General features: G+C 34.0%; 1 protein-coding gene across 2 annotated transcripts in view; it reads right to left on the bottom strand.

The window, feature by feature from the left end:
• Nucleotides 1-3,244: 3,244 nt before the first annotated feature.
• The window catches only part of LOC144973261 (polycomb protein suz12-like), a 35,920-nt gene continuing 17,265 nt past the window's right edge, over nucleotides 3,245-21,899 (bottom strand). Inside the window, exons 9-15 of one of the 2 annotated variants that reach the window (XM_078915505.1) lie at nucleotides 20,672-20,861; nucleotides 19,836-20,092; nucleotides 16,480-16,637; nucleotides 15,769-15,858; nucleotides 13,580-13,685; nucleotides 11,376-11,455; nucleotides 3,245-5,655 (exon numbers count right to left, since the gene is read on the bottom strand). In XM_078915505.1, the coding sequence (XP_078771631.1) occupies nucleotides 5,436-5,655; nucleotides 11,376-11,455; nucleotides 13,580-13,685; nucleotides 15,769-15,858; nucleotides 16,480-16,637; nucleotides 19,836-20,092; nucleotides 20,672-20,861 (1,101 nt within the window). In that variant the 3' untranslated portion in view covers nucleotides 3,245-5,435. The remainder of the gene's footprint in view (nucleotides 5,656-11,375; nucleotides 11,456-13,579; nucleotides 13,686-15,768; nucleotides 15,859-16,479; nucleotides 16,638-19,835; nucleotides 20,093-20,671; nucleotides 20,862-21,899) is intronic. The other variant, XM_078915506.1, reaches the window with a different exon arrangement.

Below are 21,899 nucleotides of genomic sequence, written 5' to 3'. Positions count from 1 at the left end.
TTTAAGGGTTTTACGGCGCTTGCAACACATTTAGGTTATATCAGCGCCAGTAAAAAGAAGAAAATGGATAGTAAAAAGTTCTAGCATTACAATTAAAGCACCAAGAAAAAGTAAGACATAGGGAACTGGGAACAAATAGGGATCAGATGTAGATTCCAAAGCAAGACCACCAATGCACCTATTTTGGGAGATAAACCTATAAGTCTCATCATGAACACAATGCTCAAAATCAACAAAGAAGAAATACACTAAATGCTTGCATTATACCTTAAAAAAACAAAATAATAAAAACAATAACAGAGAGATATTACAAGGAAAAAAATACATCTCCAAAACAATAACTATGCATTAGACTGTTTCCCTCCCAGCTAGACTCCGGCCAGGGTCGGGACAAAACCGAGCAATCTCACACCAAGACAAAGACAGAAAGCAAGTTGGAAAACAGATATAAGGGGATAGAAGACACAGTAAGTACCTCCCTGCCCACTGGTATCTGAAAGAGAAAGAGAACAAGTTCAAGAAGAGAAAGAGACTAAAGTAGGACCTATCCCAGGCAAAAATTCACCCGTGTGCCTTCCTTGCAGTCATCCACTTTGACAATATATTCCTTCCTTACGCACAGAAAAAGAAAAGGAACAGCCAGAGCAAATGGTAACTATGCAGTTTCATTCCAGGAAAAGGTCAGAAAGCAGCGTGTTAGGATAAAACAGGTCTAGAGGAATAAAAGTGACAGCAAATATTAACTTTCGATTCAATGACAGTTCAAGGACCCCTAAACCTGCACCACTGTGGAGCAAAACCATCAATATAAATACAAATTATGAACTTTGGCAATTATGGTCTTCATAAATGGTTCAATTAAAAAGAAAATACATGAGAATAATTATCTATCATAAAAGACAACATATAATAATTTTAAAAATCAAAACAAGAAATAATAGCAAGGAACAAAAAAACTTAAAAAGACAAATGTACAAAACAAATATGAAATAGAGAAGAACAGACAGAAAATCAAATAAATAGCATATACATCAAAACATAGCATTTGTCAGCATAAAAAAGAACCTTCAGAGGACGATAAAAGAAGGACACCAAAACCTTTTTACATGAATCAAAATATAAAAATTGTTTTAACTAACGCTTCAACCTCCACTTTCCTCATTAATAACTATACAATATATACATCAGATACCAATCACGCATACAGACAACCAAATCGTTTTTCTACACATTGCCATATTATAACAACATGTAAAAAAATTGTGCCACGGAGTAATTATAAAATTTTATTAATATGTATATAGATTTCAATTTCAAACATTTAAAAATCACAATTAAATGCTACAGGCACAGTGAGAAGTAAACACAACTTGGAAAAAAAAAATATCAAATAACATTTTTAGTTCAACACTGCAAATTGCTTTCACAAAACTTCATGTGCACACTATTTGAAATCTTTGCAATTTTTGACTTAATTCGACTCAAGTTTCCCTCAGATTAGGTCGACAACTTATAAGCTGTTTTTGTTTTTGTTTTTAAGGGTTTTACGGCGCTTGCAACACATTGAGGTCATATCAGCGCCAGTAAAAAGGGAAAAAATGGGATCGTAAAAAGTTCAAGAAACAAATATAAATCAAGAAGAACAGACAGACAAAGGAATATGCTTACAAAAACTAGATTGTAGATCCAAAAGACACTTCAGAGTACTTAAAAGAGACACCAAAAGTCTCTCAGAATCCAAGACAGTACTAAAGGTAATAACCTTTAATATGTTCATAAAACTATACAATAATACATAATAAAACATAACCAAATGTTTCATACACAGAAATTTAAAAAGTAAAAAAATTCGTCCCAAATATAAATCTATAACAGTTATGATCTATTTCAACTTCAACAGTCACAATAATGCTCAGGGCCAGGAAAAAACACAAGTAATCTATAAACAAATACAAAAACATTTGATTGAAAACTGCATAGGCTTCAAAAACTATGTCACACATTGAAACTCTTTGCCTTGCTAATTGGAGTCAAGTTCCCCACCAGGAACAACTTATAAGCAATCCAATTCTGAGACTGGTGATGAAAAACTTGGTCAAAAAAATTGTGTATGGGAAGGGTTTGCTAGTCTAGCTTAAAGAACTATCCCAATATCTCTCACACAAAAAACAAACTCACTTGTATCAGACTAATCTCTAAGAGAGGTCCTTGGTTAGGGTGTGGGCAAATCAAAGTCACATCACCCCACAAATTAATTTTCAAACAGCCTTGGTACCTATTTTCATAACTGCCAAAATGGTTCATCAGTTATGAGGGTTATTAATATGAATATCAGTGAGATTTATAAATTTAACTCTAATGAAGTAGCATGGCTTTGTGTTAAACAGTAACATATGCAGATCTACCACAGGCATACAAAAGGCTTATATAATTTTGGAAAGATAATCTATTTCCTGTTTTAAAAATCTATTTAGTATAAACCCAAAATGCAAGATTTTCCGTCAATAATTTTTATGAACAACTATATATCTACAAAAGATCAATTTAAAATGCTTTAGATTTGATGCAGTGTAATACAATGACATTCATTACTCCCCTAAAAAACAAAACTTTTGAACCAATTTGTTTCTAAAAAACAAAAACAAAACTGAATTTGATCAAATTTGGCTCTAAAAATATTGTGATTAAATCTTTTGGTCTTTGTGGGTTTTCCACGCTTGCAACAATTTAAGTCATTTAAAAAGAGGTAAAGAGGGAGATGGAAAAGTTGTAGATTTAAAATTCTAAACACTATAGAAAAAAGTAAGACAACGGGGACTGATTTAAATAGGGCACTATTTTGACAATAGCTAAAAGTCAAATCCAGGTACAAGCAAATGATCCCGCTATGAGGGATACACTCAAAAAAAAAGAGTTTGTTTTTGTTTTTATTTTAAAGGGTTTTATGGGGCTTGCGACACATTTAGGTTATTTCAGCGCCAGTGAAAATGAAGAAAATGAGAAAAAATTCTAGATTTACAATTGAAAGCACACAAGATGAAGTAAGACAAAGGGGGAATTGCTTAAATAAGGAGCAGAAGTAGATTCCAAGAACATACTTTCGGTGTACTTAGTCTGAGATAACCTAAAAGTCTCATCGACACAAGCACAGGATCCCACTAAGAGGAAAACACTCAAATGTTTACAAACCATTATCAAAAAAATAAAAATAAATAAATGTTAAAAAATATTTTTTAAAAATAAAATATATATATATATGGGAAGTCAAAAGACCCCACCCAGCACTCGAGTGTTTACAAAGTACAATATATTCAAAACTTAAAACTATGATGGCACATATCTAATAGAGAGATGATTTCGAAGTGGAAAAAAGTATCTCATCGAAAAAAAAAAAAAAAAAGAAAGAAAGAAAAAACTGCTTAAGTACCTTTCAGCTGAGGATTTTTGTAAGAACCTGGAAAAAACTGAGCAATCTCAATCCAGGAACACAAATAGAGGAGAGAAACATGGAAAGGGAAAATTGATATAGAGAGATAGAAGACACAGCAAAAGTGATCTCTCTGCTAACATTGCGAAGTCAAAAGACTCAACCCCAACTTAAGAATAAATCGGTAAATGTGGCTTAATTTATTCTCTGGAGTGTGACCAATGATAAATGACTTTTTCTTTGAGAATTCAAGCAAACTTCGGTACCATACTACACATTCTCACTAAAGTGAAGTTTTGCCTCTCACTCCGTTATATAATGCTGAATTTGGAATGACAAACCATGCACTAAAGCAAAGATAATTCTTTCCTTAATTGAAATTGTACCCAACATTGAAAAATACTGTATACTAATTTTTAATTTGTCTGACTAGCCTCAATACATGAAGCCAACTATCATTTTGACATTTAAAAAAAACTTACTGTACCTATCTAAACACAGACCATCATTTTTTTTTTTAATCAGATATCAAAATGTGATTATTTAAAAAAAAAAAATAAACATAAATCGTGTATGTCGTGGAATTCAAGTTGGTCAGATATCTATCTCTGAGCAAATAGCCATTTTTCTGCAATTTTCCTTTAAAATTTTTGATCTGATTAGGAAAAAAAAAAATTCGAACTTGGCCAAATTTGGTCCCCCGATAATCTGCTTTGGGCAGGTCCATTTGCTTATAAGTCAGGTACCCTGCAGATATACCTATAGGACTGAACTAAAATAAAATGACATTCTATTGCAAATACATAAATAACTTTACATTTGGAGGGAATAAGCACTAAATACAGAAGTGCCATAGATTGTGCATCATTTCAATTTACTTACCTAAAAAAAAAATATTTAAAGATCCCACATTGCCAATAAATGGCACTATTTTTCTTGAAATCCTTTGGACAACACTAGACTATTCCACCAGTTATAACAAGACCTAGCAACTGCTGGTCGGACAAAGCAGTCTAAGATTCTAATTGTGGCCTGCCACCTCAATACAGTATTATGTTGAGGTGTTGTATATACCAGACCTGCCTACTTGAAAATGTGTAGTTTTAGGAAATAAAAATTGAAGTCGATTTAGTTAACTTTATAGATCTACAATTTGTCCTCATAATGAAAAAAAAACCCACTTCAAAAGCCTTAAAATTGTGAAATCTGGCATCAACCTTTATTATCAATGGGATGTAATGGCTTAGAGATGCTCATGAAGTTGCAAAATTGGAGCCAAAACTTCGTAATTCTACGAATTTGTTCATAGTAGACAGGTCTGATATGTTAAACATAAAATTCGCATTCAGACAAAAATTCACTTGGCTAAGGTAAATCAGGCCAACCTACTGGAAATTCTTAAAATTCGTAACAGTTAGGAGATGAAAATTGTAGCCGCCATAATTAAATCAAAAAATCAACAATTTGCCCTCAAACTAATTAAATAACACTTCCAGATCCTAAAAATTATGTAATCTGGCATTTACTTTCATTTTCAAAAAGTTTTAATGACTTAGATTAGAGATGCTTATGAAGTTTTCTGATCGTAATTCTATGGAATTTTCGTAATAGTGGGCAGGTCTGGGTACAAGTATTAATGAGGAGAATAAATATAGTTCCTTACAGTGACAGATACTATACTGTGTCATATTTCTGGTCACTTTCACTGTATAATCCCTTTTTGGCATCTTATTCAATCCCACATAATACCCTTAAGAGACCATGACAATTCTTAATAAGATGTCTCACTCATTTACCTAAAGGAGAAAAAGTAGGCATCATTTTTAATATAGGCTAAACAAAAGAATCCTCAAAGACTATTCTGCAATAAGCATCTGATGTCTTCGTGTTCTATAAAGGGCAAGAGACTATCAATACAAGTTTTTTCTACTACAAGCACTTGGAAAAAGAAAAGAAAGAAAAGACCCACCATGATAAAATATTAGACAAGAATCATTATTTTTATTAATCATAACCTATTGTAATTATGTGCCTGTGATATTTGATGATGAAGGTTCTTCAGCATGGCATATGTTCTTTCCACCATTTCAGGTCGAAGAAGTCCAAAATCATACAAGTTGACCAGATGAAGTAAAAAGTTTTGACAAAGATCCTTCTCCACCAATTTTCTTCCGTAGTCTTCTACAAATGTTACACAAGCTCTTGGAACCATGACATCTCCAATGTATCTGTTAACAAAAAATCAGGGGGGAAAATACCCATGAGAGTTAAAGAGCTCAGAGTTTTAAAAAATAAAAAGTTAAATTCAATAATTGCAACACATTCAGATCATATCAGCGCCAGTAAAAAAGAAAAAAATGGGATGGTAAAAAAGTTATAGAAATACAATAAAAGCACCAAAGAAAAAGCAAGACAAAGGGGAATAGGTTCAAATAGGGAACAGATGTAGATTCCAAGAGAATACCATCAATGTCACTATGGGAGATCAGGAACCCCGCCCAGTTTTAGTGTATACACTGCTCAACATATCAGAGAGAAAGATGAAATATGCTCATGTGGTTGAAAAAGTTTGTTTGTTGCTTTAGGTCTCTTCCAACACAATTGAGGTTATATGAGAGACCGCTGAAACAAAAAAACAAGCAATCTAACAAAAATAGTACAAATGTAAATCAAAATCATAACCTAAAGATATCATAAGCTAAATTATAAATAACCAAGAACAAACAGGCAGAAGATTTACAGAAAAAAATATCCCCTGTCAAAAATACAATCACAAACCAAAGAAGCAGGATAGGCTAGTAAAGAGAAGAAGAAACGACATCACTATCGGATCGTACACCCATGCGAACATCATAGGTATATGATTCAAGGGTGATGCTCCCATCCAACCACCCGCTGGTTGAAAAAGTGATGATGCTGTGCTGGATGTTGTTGAGATAATAACGCTATTGTGGAGGTAGTGATTATAACAATAGAAATGCTGCTTGTGTTGTTTTTAAGGATTTTACAGCATTTGCAACATAATTAGGTCATATTAGCACCAGTAAAAAGAAAGAAAATAGGATAGTAAAAAGTTCTAGAATTACAATTAAACCACCCAAGAATAAGCAAGACAAAGGGAAATTAGTTCAAATACGGTACAGATGTAGATTTCAAGAGCACAATATCAGTGTACCGAAATGTCTCATCCAGACACAAGCACAGGTCCTGAGTTTAAAGAAAATTAGGTTATTAATCGATGAGTAACATAAACATTGAGAGAGAGAGAGAGAGAGAGAGAGAGAGAGAGAGAGAGAGAGAGAGAGAGAGAGAGAGAGAGAGAGAGAGAGAGAGAGAGAGAGAGAGAGAGAGAGAAGAGAGAGAGAGAGAGAGAGAGAGAGAATTATGCATATCTTTTTGTTATGTAATTTCATATCAAGTGTAAAGAAATAACAAATTTACCTATTTATGGACAATATCTATTATCTTTATTATTATCCTAAGGTAATAAAAGGATGACAATTCTGAAATATTAAGAAATATTACCACCCAGGACATTTTACAAATTTTTAATGAACAGCACATAATTTACATCATTAACAATCTTTGGCACCAAGCCACACAATCACAGCCGTTTACTGCTTTCACTTTAGTTCGACAGGTAAATTTTGCCGGACGCTAGTTCATAACAGATGGCGAGTCACGGCCTGTGCCGAAAGGGAGACTGAGCAATTTTTCCTATTTTGATGATTTTTTTCTCAAGTTCAAAGTAGCGTAGTAAAGATGCTATTAGATGTAGCAATAAGATATTTTAGAGTCATAACAAGTGATTTACATACTTTTATTTGATATAATTTTAGTAGATCATTTGGGATTAGATTTTATAGGAAATAACCATAACAATGGGTCAGAAATTTTAATTACTTCAAACGATATAATCAAAAATTACATAGTTATCTGAGTTTATACAAATAAATGAGAAATACTGCAATAATCATCAATATTCACAGAGTAGAAATATATAATCAAAGTCGTTTTGTAATGAAGCATTGTTAGATATCCGCTCACCTGTACAGCAATATCCTTTTTTGACAGCAATAAAAAAAATTCGTGATCACCGAATTGTAGGGGTTTGTTGATCAAATGATCAAAACGAACTGGTTTTAGTAATGGCAATTGACAATTCTTAGGAAAAGATATGTAATATGCATTCCTTTGACGTTTGTATAGATGTAAACTATATAATAATAATAATAATAATAATAATAATAATAATAATAATAATAATAATAATAATAATAATAATAATAATAATGATGATGATGATGACGATAATAATTACAATAATAATAAGGATAACAATATAATAATAATAATAATAATAATAATAATAATAATAATAATAATAATAATAATAATAATATATGATGATGATGATGATGATGATGATGATGATGATGATCATTTTCATGAAAATAATATAGTGGCTATCACCTAAACGCCTGCTAATTTTGGAAAAACGCATTAATTTCTCTTTAAAATAGCTTTCGAAATGCCCGTTAAAAAACAAATGGAATTCGCCTATAATATGCCCCCCTGACAGAAAGGAATTAAAAATAGAAAGAAAGAAAGAATAAAGAATTTTACTGAATCATTTGCGGCCAAAGAATTGACTCATCGCCTCCGAGAGTTTTATTTAACTTCCCAACCCCCAAATTACTATCATTCATTCAATAAAATTTACTCCTCCCCACTCCACGCTCTCCGGCACTTTCCTTCCATGTCCCTCAAACCGCTTTCTTTCCATGGAGCGTCCAATCAGCTTTTTACAATTGCCCATTTCCAATTGGCTGCTGAATAAGGACAATTCTAATTTCAATTGTCCACCACTCGGTCATCAGCAAAGTCAAGAAAGCTCCTCCTACTCAAATCACACATACCCACAAATATGATAGGCCTTGTAAACCAGTCACTGGTCTTTGATGTTACACAACCATCCGCCAGCTTTGATCACATCGCTTTTGATGATGTCACTCAATATCTATCTATCTTCTCTCAACCCCGTTGACTGTACCACGAGTAAACATAAAAGAATGTCGCGGTGAGGTGCGAATCGTGAAGATGGAATGACGTAGCTGTGTTAAAGTTATAGGTTCAAAGTTCAATTGTCAGAGAGAACTGATAAGAGATCAAACTGAGGTGGTAAAATGAAAATTAGTTCGTGGTAAAACGTTGCATAAATTAGTTTTATGTTATGTACACAAACACACACACACACACACTTACTCTCTCTCTCTCTCTCTCTCTCTCTCTCTCTCTCTCTCTCTCTCTCTCTCTCTCTCTCTCTCTCTCTTTTTCTCCAGTGCTGCGACAAAAAAAAAAGGACGCCGACCAGATAGCTAATACTATTTAAAATGGAAATTTGTTGAAAATGGTCTGCTTATTGAACAACCAAAGCATCGTGGATAACAGAAATGATCATTGTGAATCAGTTGAAACACGTGATATCGATGTAATACTAATACTAGTAATAATCATAAAATATCAGTGTATTTATCTTACTCTTGATCACCACTGTAATAATAACAATATTATTATTATTGTTAATAATAATAATAATAATAATAATAATATATAATAATGATAATAATAATAATAATAATAATAATAATAATAATAATAATAGTAGTAGTAAAAAATAAATAATATCCATTTTTTGACAATAAAAAATCGTGATAAACGCATTGAAAAGGACGGAAGGGGGGGAGGGGGGGGGGGAGGATTAATGATCAGATAATCAAAATGAACTGTTATTTTAAAATAAATTGACAATCATAGGTAAAAATAAGTTATAAGTATTCCTCTGACTTTGTATAGATCTTAACATATTTTTATACTTTTTATTAACATACGTAAAACCTCACGATTATTTTAAGGAACAGCATCTAATTAATCAACCAACGTTCTGTTTTCTTTTTTTTTCACCGGTGGAACTTCACTTGCTAATTCTGGAGCAGTTTGCATGAAATGTTTTTTAACCACATATCTCATTTGAGCCCTTTCACAGCTTATTCGGCAGAGTCCATTTGCATTGAGACAATGCTTGTTTACAGTATGACCATTCATCTGAGTAAAGAAAAAAAAATCATTAGTTATTATTGATATTGATGATGATGATGATGATGGTGGTGATGTTGATGATGATGATGATGATGATGATGATAATAATAATAATAAGAGGAAGAAGAATTGTAATAATAAGAGTTATAATAATATTATTGATTGTTAGTAATAATACGATAGTGATCGCCTAGATGCCTGCTAATAATAATAACGTAATAATTTTCCTTTAAAATATAGTTCTAAATGCCCGTTATTGAAAATGGAAAGCAAAAATAAGATAGAGAAAGAAGTTTACTGTAGCATTTGCGGCCAAAAAATTGATTTATCACCGGTCTGCGAGAGTCTTATTTGACACCTAGACAACGCCCCAAATTAATTTCAATTCATTTCATACTCCACCTCTCCAGAAATTTCATCCCATGACATCCAAACTGCTTTCTATCCATGGAGTGCCAATCAGATGTTTACAATTACCAATTTCCAACTGGCTGCTGAAAAAGGACAATTATAATTTCAATCGTCCACCAGTCGGTCATCGGCAAAGTCAAATAAGCCCCTCCCACTCAAATCACATATCCCCTCGAATGCTCGGCATTGTAGCGCAGTCCACCGGGCCTTTGGAGGTTACACAATCATCCGCCACCTTTGATTACATCGCTTTTTGATGATGTCATAATATATCTATCTACCCTCTTTTCTCACGCCCGTTGACTGTATCAACGGGCGATGTAGAAGAATATCGAGGGAAGGTGCGAATCGTGAAGACGGAATTGCAAATCGGTGTGAAAGTTATAGGTTCAAAGTTCAATGCAATAAAAATCGTTCCGTGCTAAAAATGTGCGTACATGAGTTTTATACACACACACACACACACACACACTCTCTCTCTCTCTCGTGTGTGTGTGTGTACTACTACTACTACTACTACTACTACTACTACTACTACTACTACTACTACTACTACTACTACTACTACTACTGCTGCTGCTGCTGCTACTACGATTACTACTATTACTGCGCTATCATCATCAACATCATCATCATCACCACCATAAAACAACAACAACAACGTTATCATCACCATTGGACTCGTGTTCTTATGTCTCTGGAGTTTGTCTGAATACGGGACTATTTTGTTAGCCAACAAAGAATTAGACAAGGTGTGTTTACACATTCATTGTGCAGAAACCTGTCATTACAAATCGGTGAAATAAATGCTATATTAAAAGTAGATTATTACTCTTGTACTTACTACCATGTGTTAGGGTAACAAAACTCAGATAACATCAATTTGAATTTTTTAAACAATTAAAAATATTTTTCAGGTTAATTTTAAATAGAAAAATATACATTTTTCAAGAAAGAATAAAGTATACTCACCATTTCTTGATATCAATGAAAATAATTGCGTCTTGAAGATGAAAATGTGGCCGTTGTATCCATATAAAATAGAAAAATATAGAAGAAGTGTATGGTCAGCAATTGCAGTGTAAAAATGAACGATTTTACGAAATCTGTCCTATAGCCTGACTGACAATGAAATCCAAGCGGTGCATTCTACCTGCAGGGATAAATATAGGCCAGTTTTCACGTTCTGGACATCTGTTATGACGTAACCACACGGTGGTCTCCCCGTCATCGACGGTGGGTTGTTCCCATTGGGGGTGAGGCGGTAGTAAACTAAAGTGAAAGATTTCTAGTGTAATAAACGGCTGTGCAATATACAAATATTTATATACAGCGACATTGTTAAAGACATTACATCATCAACAAAAAATAAAGAAAACAAAAAAATAAATAAATAAATAAAATATAAAATAAAACACAACAAAAAGACAATTCTTACTCTTTCTCCATGATGTGAAGATTCCACATTTTCATCAATTCCTTTTCTCCTTCATTTACATCTGTGAATTCATCTATCATCTGTGAAATAAATATCAAGAAATCATTAAGTCACGTGTTTGCAAACAAATTATTGGGCAAATCAAAAGATCTTATCTTCCTTCACATTGTGGATGCATCCAACCCTTATAATTAAGTAATTTGTGAGTATAGGATGGGTTTGGTAAAGAGACTCCCTTGTATTCACCGTGGGTGGTGTACACCATGAATGCTATGAAAGAACGAAGGGTTATCATGTTGCATCAGTGTTAAGCCACCATCATTAATCTTAACATCAATCAAGATACCTTTAGATACCTTGTCCTCTGTAATGGCGTGTGTCGATGTCCAACTGGCAGTCAGCGGCGTCTTTTAGGCTCATAGTCTAGAAGCGATATTCACAGCGGAGTCTTTTAGGCTCATTGTTTTATAACTCTAGTGTAGAGTTTGATTAAAGTCGTGTAGACTTTGTGGTGCTCAAAGTTTAAGCTGAATAAAGTTTTGTTTAAACTGTGTAGAGTTTAACTGAGGTCGTGTAGACTTAGATTTTCTCACTACATGCTTAGGCTGCAAGGAACCGTTTTATAATCTGATCGGCTCTGGTGAGATTTGTGAATAATTATGTTGTGTTTACAATAATGATTGTGTTCTGAAATGGATATTATAATATCAAATTAAGTTTTGAGTCTCAATTAATTAATCAGATGTTTTAATTAATTGTGTAATATATTTCTTGAAATTGAAATAAAGAAAATAAGTGTTTCTTGTTATAAAGCAATATTATTATTTTTTATTTTTTTTTGTTTGTTGCTTTAGGTCTCTTCCAACACAATTGAGGTTATATGAGAGACCGCTGAAACAAAAAAACAAGCAATCTAACAAAAATAGTACAAATGTAAATCAAAATCATAACCTAAAGATATCATAAGCTAAATTATAAATAACCAAGAACAAACAGGCAGAAGATTTACAGAAAAAAAAATATCCCCTGTCAAAAATACAATCACAAACCAAAGAAGCAGGATAGGCTAGTAAAGAGAAGAAGAAACGACATCACTATTGGATCGTACACCCATGCGAACATCATAGGTATATGATTCAAGGGTGATGCTCCCATCCAACCACCCGCAAAGCAATATTAATAAATTGATTTAATATTAAGTAAAAAAAGTTCACAAATAGATAGTTATATTCATGTTATATCCAAAACAAAATCATTTTCTTTCTTTTGTGAGCCATTGGAGGCTGGGCTTAAATAAGCTAAATTTAGGCTATGCTCTCATAGCTAGACAACTATAGAAACTGAACTTATGACTGAACTACCAGTGAAGAACAATTTGCTATAAGTATCAAAACATTTGATCTGTTTGTGAATACTGTGAAATCATAGAACAATATCAAGAAGAGACAAACTAACATTATGCTTTACAAGTTTATTGTGTGTTGAATCTCAACAACATTCTTTGGTTTCTCGTCCACTTCTGGATAATAATTAGTTTGTTAATTATTAGTCACCTGTATGACTGTGATGGTTGCAACCTGAGTGAGGTATCTATAATTTTTGAAAAGTTCTAATCTAAATTCAAAATTTGACACTGCGATACTGCTGCTTCTTTGTATATATTTTTGATTTTTCCTGTCCATATATTCAATGTTATTCTATTTTGCTCATATCTATGAGCTGTTCCCCTTTCTTTTATTACGAATAAATAGCTATGGCTCGTTGTCAGATACACTGTTCTGTTGATGATTGTAACAATCCATGTCTTCCTCTCCACACTGTAAGGTCATAAGCGGCCTTTGCATCCATTGCGAGTTGTGAACGCACATTGTGACACAGATCTAGAGCAGCAATAGCCATATGTTCAAAAGGAGGTCAGCCTTTTCTATCTACGTTCTGTCATATCTAATAGACCTGATTAAACAATCCTTGCTGGACGAACAGTGGTGTAAACAAATAAAAAAAATCTTAGGACAAACCAGGATAAAAAATGGTCCCTGTTCTTTGTGAGGCGAGTTGAGCTGTTGGAACCACTAATGCAAAAAGTAGACGTATTTAAAATGTACCTAATTTATAAAACTCATAAACCTTTGGGCCCAATTACTCCTAGTATACACCACATGACATGTTTTTCAATAACATCTGAAAATTTCTCATATTCTCACCATGGTTGTCTTTTCCTTCAGCCAATGTGGGGGTGTCTCTTCTTTCCCTTCATTGTCCAATTCCTGAGGCCTAACAGGCTGGCATGTGATGGTGTGGAAATATAAACTGTGGGGAGAGACCACAAACAACATAAATAATGCTGCAGAAATATATATTATTACATTATAATTACAGAAATATATTGAATAATAAAAGGATCAGAGGTATACATTTTCCAAGTAGATATAAATAATTTAGTTCTGCCCCCATGCAAATGGGTTACCTTATCCTTTAATTCCTCCTTTTGAATGTGTGTTGCTTGTGGTGTTGTTTGTGGTTGTTCCATGTCCTTGTATTCCCCCGAAAGGTGTTTGTCCCCCCTCCTTGACCTTTCCATGGTTGACCTTTGCCTAAAAAAGGAAACCTTTTCTGGCCATGGGACGGGTACGGGGAAAATCTCCTTGTGGTTTTTGCCACTCGAATAGAATCGTTCATGTCTTTAATCTTATCTTTAATGTTGCTCCCAAATAACTTGTCACTAACAGGATAGGAAGCGGTACAGAGAGCGTTGAGGTCATCTCTAATTTCACCGCGAAGTGACTGTCTTCTATAAATATCCAAACTATGAGAGGCATTGGTGAGCAAAGCGACTCCATCCGAAATATTTTCCAGTACTTCTTTGTTATCTCCTTTCACCATCTCCATAGCCCTGCAAACAGCAGTAATGCCTTTCATAAGCAATACCTGCACTTTCTGCAAGGATGCGTCCCTCATTCTAGAGGCAGGGGATATCTGTTTAAAAACCTCCTCATTGCATTGGACAACCTCTAGTCTAGAGCAATTTGCTGGCACTGGATATTTTTCAGAGAGAGCAGTAATCGTATCCTTGGGCAGACCGTCACATAAAACCTGTGTAACACCAGTTGAAACATTCTCTGCCAGCACCTTCCCTTTCACTTCTGTCCTGCCTACCACATTCTCGAAATATGAGAATGCCTGCTCCATCATCCCTGCATCTCTACTACTGCCTGGCACCATATCAACTGACCGCGAAAGGTCAGCATTACATTCTACATCTTTACTGCCTGACCGCGAAAGGTCAGCATTACTTACATCTTTACTGCCTGATCGCGAAAGATCAGACTCAATGTCATCATTACATATTGGCCGCGAAAGGCCAATATTGACATTAGCATCTTCCTCCTCCATTTCATTAAAACGGTCAAAGGCCTCCTTCATTTGGCTCACCACTGGCACCAATCCCATCAACACACTGAGTTGCTGTTTTATTTCATTAAAGTCCAGTTCACTGCTACCAACGCTACTACTACTACTACCAGCACCGTAACTGCTCCCCTCCGTTTTCTTTCCTTTACCTTTCCCCTTCACACCTCTTACACTTCCTTTCCCAACACATTCCTTCTCGCTCGCCCCGTCTTTCACTTCACCACCTCCTTTCCCTTTCTTATCGTCCGCTCGGCTACTCTCGATTGTTTCTTTCTCCATCACTGACTCGGAACCAAAAATGGCGTTCATTGTTTGTAAACAAAGGGACCGAGATGGCAGGCGATAAATAGGTGTTAAACTATTGTTTAAAATTGCACAAGTTTTACGAATATATACACTATCCAGATGAATGAATTCACAACATATAAATTGAACACAATTCCGTTTGAAAATATAGAATAATAATAATATAGAATTTAAATCAAATTGAAGTTGGTGGGCTCCAGTGATCAACGCTAAAGCAACGCTAAAAAGTGATCACGTGACGCAGCGCTTCCTCCAAGTGGCTCCTATCAGCATTAAAGTAGACGGAATAATTATAATGACTATATCATTTTTCAAAAATAAAGAAAAAAATGCCTAAAGTTTTATATATATCGCTAGATTGAGGCAGATATCAAATTTATCAAAACAAAAGAAAAACCTATTTCGTATGATAAATCCCACTCATGGTGACATACGACGACAGAAAATACAACTAAAGTAGGTTTTTTTTGGTGTGAATTTGAGGATTCATGAATTACTCTTCTCCCCGAAATCACAATTTCAAAAACAAAACATTACAGTGAGAAATTTACAGTTAGAATCTCATACCTCCCTCCTCTCAATTGAAATAAAAATTTTTTTAAAAAGATCCAATAAATGACTATGAAAACCTCCAATTGAACAAAGTAACATAAGGAAAAATTTTTTAATCACTGACCGATTGTGACCCTGTACTAGCTGTCTGGTGAAACCGGTGTCTGACTCCAGCTCCTGAAACTCTGCTAGAGATGGAGGGGGACGTTTTGGCCTGGGAAACAGCAGAGAAATATGATTTGAAAATATGACAGAAAACATGCAATGGCTGAGCCATTAAAAAAAGGTGGTTCTCTGCCGTTTTTTAGTTAAAAAAGAAATCCAACACATCTTGTTCTTAGGAGTGATTACAAATTATATATATTTTTTTTAAAAGGAAGTAATGAGCAAACTTCATCAGAATAGAAGCCCAAAGGAATTCTATAAATGAAATGGGGCTGACATGTAAGGCAAAACTGGATTATAATTCCATTTGTATTCAAAATATACAAGCTCATTCTATATTCCCAACTCGTCCATGTCATGTGTTGCCGTTGGATAGGGACCCCTTGTAAAGCACTTTGAGCATGTTTCGTAGATATTGCACTACATAAAGTCTTGTTATGATGTGTAACTGACATCATGAAATTTATTACCACAAGGAAAACTAAAGCAAACTTTTTTCTTAATTGTGGTACGACTTGATGAGACATCTTAAAAAAATAATAAAACTAATTTTCAAAATTTTTAGAAGCATTGCATTCAGAGCCAAAAGTGTTAGCAATCTTCTCGGTATCCCTTTGTTTCGAGACCACAAAATTTATTATTTAAAAGAACATATTTCCTTGCATATTACCTGTAAACTAAAACATGTGTGATAGGGGTGCGTCGGATAGGACTGCTGCGACTAAAAGCATATCCAACATGGGAATGTATGTCTTGGGGATTGCCTACATAAGAACCATCATATCTTTCATTAATGGATACGTCAATACGGGCTCCTTTGGGATGGGGCTAGAGAAAAGAAAGGAAATAAACATGTCTTTTCAACATTTTTTTTTCAATTGTGGCCAAAAAAAAAAAAAAATTAATTCAAATATCAATGAATTAAAAACAACTCCCAATTTGTCAACGTTTTTAAAATCTGAGAAACTTTTACTAACAGAAAAGTGCAAAGACAATGGTAATTCTTCTTCTTCAAGTACCAAGTCTGTGCCAGATATAGATGATCATAGTACACCAATCATCTCTCTGATCAGATAATCTCAAAAAATTAAATATTACTCTCCTCTTTCTTTGTCACCCAGCTGTTCAAACTATCAAATATGTTTTTCTTGGTCTAACTTTACTCTTTTTACATCCTATCTTTCCTGTGAGAGCAAGATGTTTATACAAGATAATGGTAATACATGATGTATAAACGTGACCTTTCCATCCAGCCAAAAGATCCATGAAGCAGTTATGCCCAGTTTCAGTAGCGTTAAGCATACAGCAACAATTGCATGTTAGATTTTGAACAGGACAAACATCACAAAGAACTGTCAGCAAGATCTGATTTCAAATACAAAGATATCTTAACACTGATGGGTGGACAGGAAGTTTCAGAAATAAAAAAAAATGTTTATCGGACACATGACCAATATCAATATTTGCTTGTGAGTAATGTGCTCTATGAGCTGTAGAGACCCCAAAGTCATTAAAAAGCTTTAAAAACAAATTAAAATCTTTTACTCTTTAGTTGTCACATGACCTACAATGTGCTATGACAATCTGAAATAGGCTATGTGGTTTTGTGGTGTAACACTCACTTTCGGATCGGAAGATCCTGGGTTCGAGCCTCGCTCAGTGCATAGTTGAGTCCTTGGAAAAGGCTCTTTACTCATATTCTCTCACCATACTCGGGTGTAAAATGAGTACCTGACCTCTAACAGCGTTGTCTCTGTCAGAAAAAATTATAATATCGCCTAGCAGGCATTACATGTTGCTGTTGATCAGGGACCCTCTGTAAAGCACTTTGAGCACGTTTAGTGGATATTGCGCTATATAAAAGCTCACGAAAAAAAATTATTTTTAATGACAATATAAAATTGTGTTCCTATTGCCAAGGTTGTTTATTCTCAAAGTGTTGACCAAACACCGAACGAACGAACATTTAGCTGATAATCCAAAAGTTGTTAATCTCCATCCTCGACGACTATCTGACCCTTGACTGACCTCATTGTGCTACCTGTACGAGCACTTCTGACTGACCATTTTTTTCAACGAAGTGTCAATTTTATTGGTGTTTTTAATCACGCACACTTTAAGATTATGTTATGTTAATGAATTGTTTTAGGTGTGAACAAAATGAGATAAAATCAAATACTATGACACCAAACTCATAACAATCATTTTCGCCGTTGATAGTTAAACCATAGACAAGTTTAGACAAAAATTGTAAGAAGACCTTAAAAATTTAGGTTTTGTTAAGTGAAGTATTTAAATAATGTCACCCTAGACCAAAAATGGTTTTGGCTTAAAAGAAAGACAAGAGAATACAGATTATAGAGCAACAAATTTCTTGATCACCAAAGCCAAGTTACATGCTTGTAAAGTTGAATAATATCCATTCTTCACGAACCTACCAGTGCAAGTAGAGTGTAGTATTAGCTCATATCAATAGTAAATGATCATTGAATCCAAAATAGTTTGTTAAGAGAGTTGCTTTTTAATACTCTTAACACTGTGCAAAGTATAGAGGCATGACTGACTCAATGCTTTCGACCAGCAATGTCGTCAGATATTGCAGTTTCGGCTGTATTTAAAATTCAATGTTTATTTGATTATAAATAAACAATATTACTGATGAACAGTTTCATAAAGATTACCGTTAAATATAATCTTTTACTCCTTTTTAAAATCATTCCCGTGTTAGTGTCGGTCATTATGATGCAATGCTTGTCTTTGAGAAGCGTTTTACATTTGACATTCTTTCCATATATTACTTTAGCACCCGAGAGATTCGAGTTTCTTTTCGATTTACATAGACAAATAGAAGTCACTAAGAGCCACTAAGTCCATGAGTCCTTGTTTCTGTAGTATTACGGTAGAAATCACTAGTTACCCTCTGGATCGGACACTATCGGTGGTGCAGGGTTTGAGGGTTTGGGCCAGAAATAATCTCCACATTACCAGTAATGCATATAGTATAGAAAAATGTCAACAGGACGATTGGAAATATCAATGTGGAATTCGACTATTATTAACGTGGATAAAGAGTGTTAAGCTTACAAATATAAGTACCAATATTTAAAGTGGGTGCAGTAAAGAGCAGGATTTGATAGCTGGTATTGTTTGATCAGATATTACTTGAGATATATACCGGAGTCCTATCTAAAGATTAAGAAGCAATTGTTGGTGTCCTTTAAATGATAGAGAACCTGTGATAAACATTGGCTTTATGATATTTATGGTTTTAAAAGACTGCTACGGATTACACATAACAATATAAAGACATAATTCAAATGATTAACTTTGACAGTAACTCATCACTTTCAAGGATTTGAGCCGATTTCACTTCAAATGACCATAACTCAATAACTGTCGCTTAACTGGAAATTCTGTTTTCACTATGATAAAATAGAACATGTGAACTGTCACATATCATTAAAAAATCAAATTTGTACTGTGACATTTTAATACAATTAATATTTTATTCAATGTACTTTTTAATGCCTTTTTATTTCATAACGTAATAAATCATTTTTGGATTAAATTTCTTCATTTAAAAGCAATTTAAAAGAAGAAAGATGGATCTTTAAGTAAACTGAAGAAAAACCGACTCATATTTTAGTCACAACATTTAGTCACAGAGTAATTTTTAAATGCATGTTTTATGCATAATTTTCCTAGTCGATGATCTCCCCTTACTCAATCGCCTGCAGGTGTAATTAATTACTCAGTGACAACTTTATCTCTTGCAATCAGCAAGCGGTACCATCGTTCAGGCTAGATCACAGAAACCGGGGCTTTTTGCTACATGTTCAGTTTCAGCACGATTTTCAGTGCCCGGTGACTTTCACAATGAGAGAATAATATTTCTATCCTGACTCAATTTAGCTTTTATAAGTCAAACAGCATTTGAAAAACTTTAAGGCCATTCTAAACTACCAAATTTTTAGCCTGGCAGGTTGCCTCATCCATCCCAACCTTAGCAGGAAAATGATCACTTACGATGTAAATGAAGTTAAATCGACCGTGACATAATCGTAGATGTTTGAGCAGACTGTACAATTGCATACAGGAGAGGGAGCACCAGGGGCAACGTAGATCATCTCTGGCCTCTGTTTCCTGCTGTGTTGAGTTGTTGTGAGTAAATTGGTAAAACACACGTAGGCGTTTACGCTGCGTTGAGGTTACTTGCTGTTGGTGTTGATGGTGATGCTGGCCTTTGTCTCTGGTCCTTGGATGTTGGTATTCTGATTTGGCCCCTGAAGATAGAGGAACTGAACGGTAAGCTATATATAACATGTTTGGCAAATCTTTTTTAACTTTAACATACAATTGGTTCATCTGTCTTAAATGGGACAAGTCACATATTTGATGACATAGAAAATTATCTGGACTCTTCATAGCTATTGATAGATAACAAAGGAAAAAAACTAAGTCATTGGATGGCAATCAGAAAATTACTTTAGTATTAAAATGGCAGCACTCAAACTCAGCCTCTCTCATATCCAACTTTTAAGAAATCAAAATAATTATTTTTGGTAGTCCAACACATATACAGTGCCACTGGTGATTGCAATAAATAAATTGATGATTTTTCTCTTCAGGAGGAAAAGAAATCTAAATGGGATAGAATCTATATTTGTCACCCCAAAAAAATTTTCTTAATTAAAAAGAAAAAATGAAAACATTTTTTTAGATACAAGAGGTTTTAGAATTTTGTGATGTTGTTTCAAAGGGTTAAAAGTAAAATGATTGATATGATTTTGTTTAATCCAAAAAAGCTAATAATTTAAATCAAATATGTGACAATGTCATTCCATGTCATTTAAAAATCTTACATTTACCAAAAGCCAGAAGGAAATCAGAAGTGTTTTTGAGATCACAGCGTGGATGGGGTATACGAGATGATGAGTTATTCAAATACGATTCGTCTGGGTCAGTCTTCTTGATACAATGATTGTTGTCCAACCAATCGAGGGTAAACTTCAAAGTAGGATAGTCTGTAAACAATTCTAAAGGACCAACATTCTGAGGACAGAGATAATTACCATTTTCACAAACTCACATGTCTTTATTATATAAAATATAATATCATACCAATTTGTCAATTGCAAACCAATACTGCTTTCATAACATTTAGATTACTTATTAACTTAGGTGGGAGAGTTTGAAAGAATATGAGTAAATTTGCCCTTAAAAAATTAATAAAATAAGACATCTAAACAGATTTGGACCCTAAATTTATCCAAATACGTGTATATTTTGAGACTACATGAATAGTTCCACCAAGAAGACATAAGCACAGGATCTCAGACAGACAGGATATGATCTAATATTCAAAATAATACATGAACAAAAGATGACAACATTTTTCGCTTTTAAAAACAGAATATAAAACAAAAACAAAAACCGTTTTATTTCTTAACACTAGTAATACCTTGGTACCCAGATAAGAACTTAGAATCAAATATTTCTCCTGAGCTGTGTGATGGGATTAGAGGCAGGATAACTTAGTAGTTAGTAGTTAAAGTATAGTACTAACAAGCTGAAGCAAATGGATAATCAAGGATCACTCAAAGTTTTATTTCTGAGTGCTCTTGTTATTTTCATTGTTTTTAAGGTCTTTACGACACTTGCGACACACTTAGGTCATATAAATACTAGCAAAAAGGAAGAAAATGGGATAGTCAAAGAATTTTAGACTTACAATTAAAGCATCCAAGAAAAAGTAGGAAAATAGGAAATTGTTTCAAATATGGAACAGATGTAGATTCAAAGAGGATACCATCGTTGCACTTAGTTTGAGATCACCTAAAAGTCTCATCCAGACACAAGCACATGATCCCACTAAGAGGAATACACTCAAATGTTTACCAAGATATGCTCATTACAAAAAAAAATATTTTAAATAATAGAATGATCAGTACATAACAGAGAGGTGATTTACAAGGATAAAAATATCACCTTCATTAACTAGCGCTATACATTTGACTGTTTCCCCCTCAGCCGAGGACTCTGACAAGGGTCAAGACAAAATGAAATAATCCCATTCCAAGTTAAAGGGAG

The sequence above is a fragment of the Berghia stephanieae genome, chromosome 5, assembly GCF_034508935.2.
Source record: "Berghia stephanieae isolate SIO BIC M18660-M18661 chromosome 5, UCSD_Bste_1.3, whole genome shotgun sequence".
NCBI classification, from domain to species: domain Eukaryota; kingdom Metazoa; phylum Mollusca; class Gastropoda; order Nudibranchia; family Aeolidiidae; genus Berghia; species Berghia stephanieae.
This window is presented reverse-complemented; position numbering and strand designations above follow the sequence as displayed.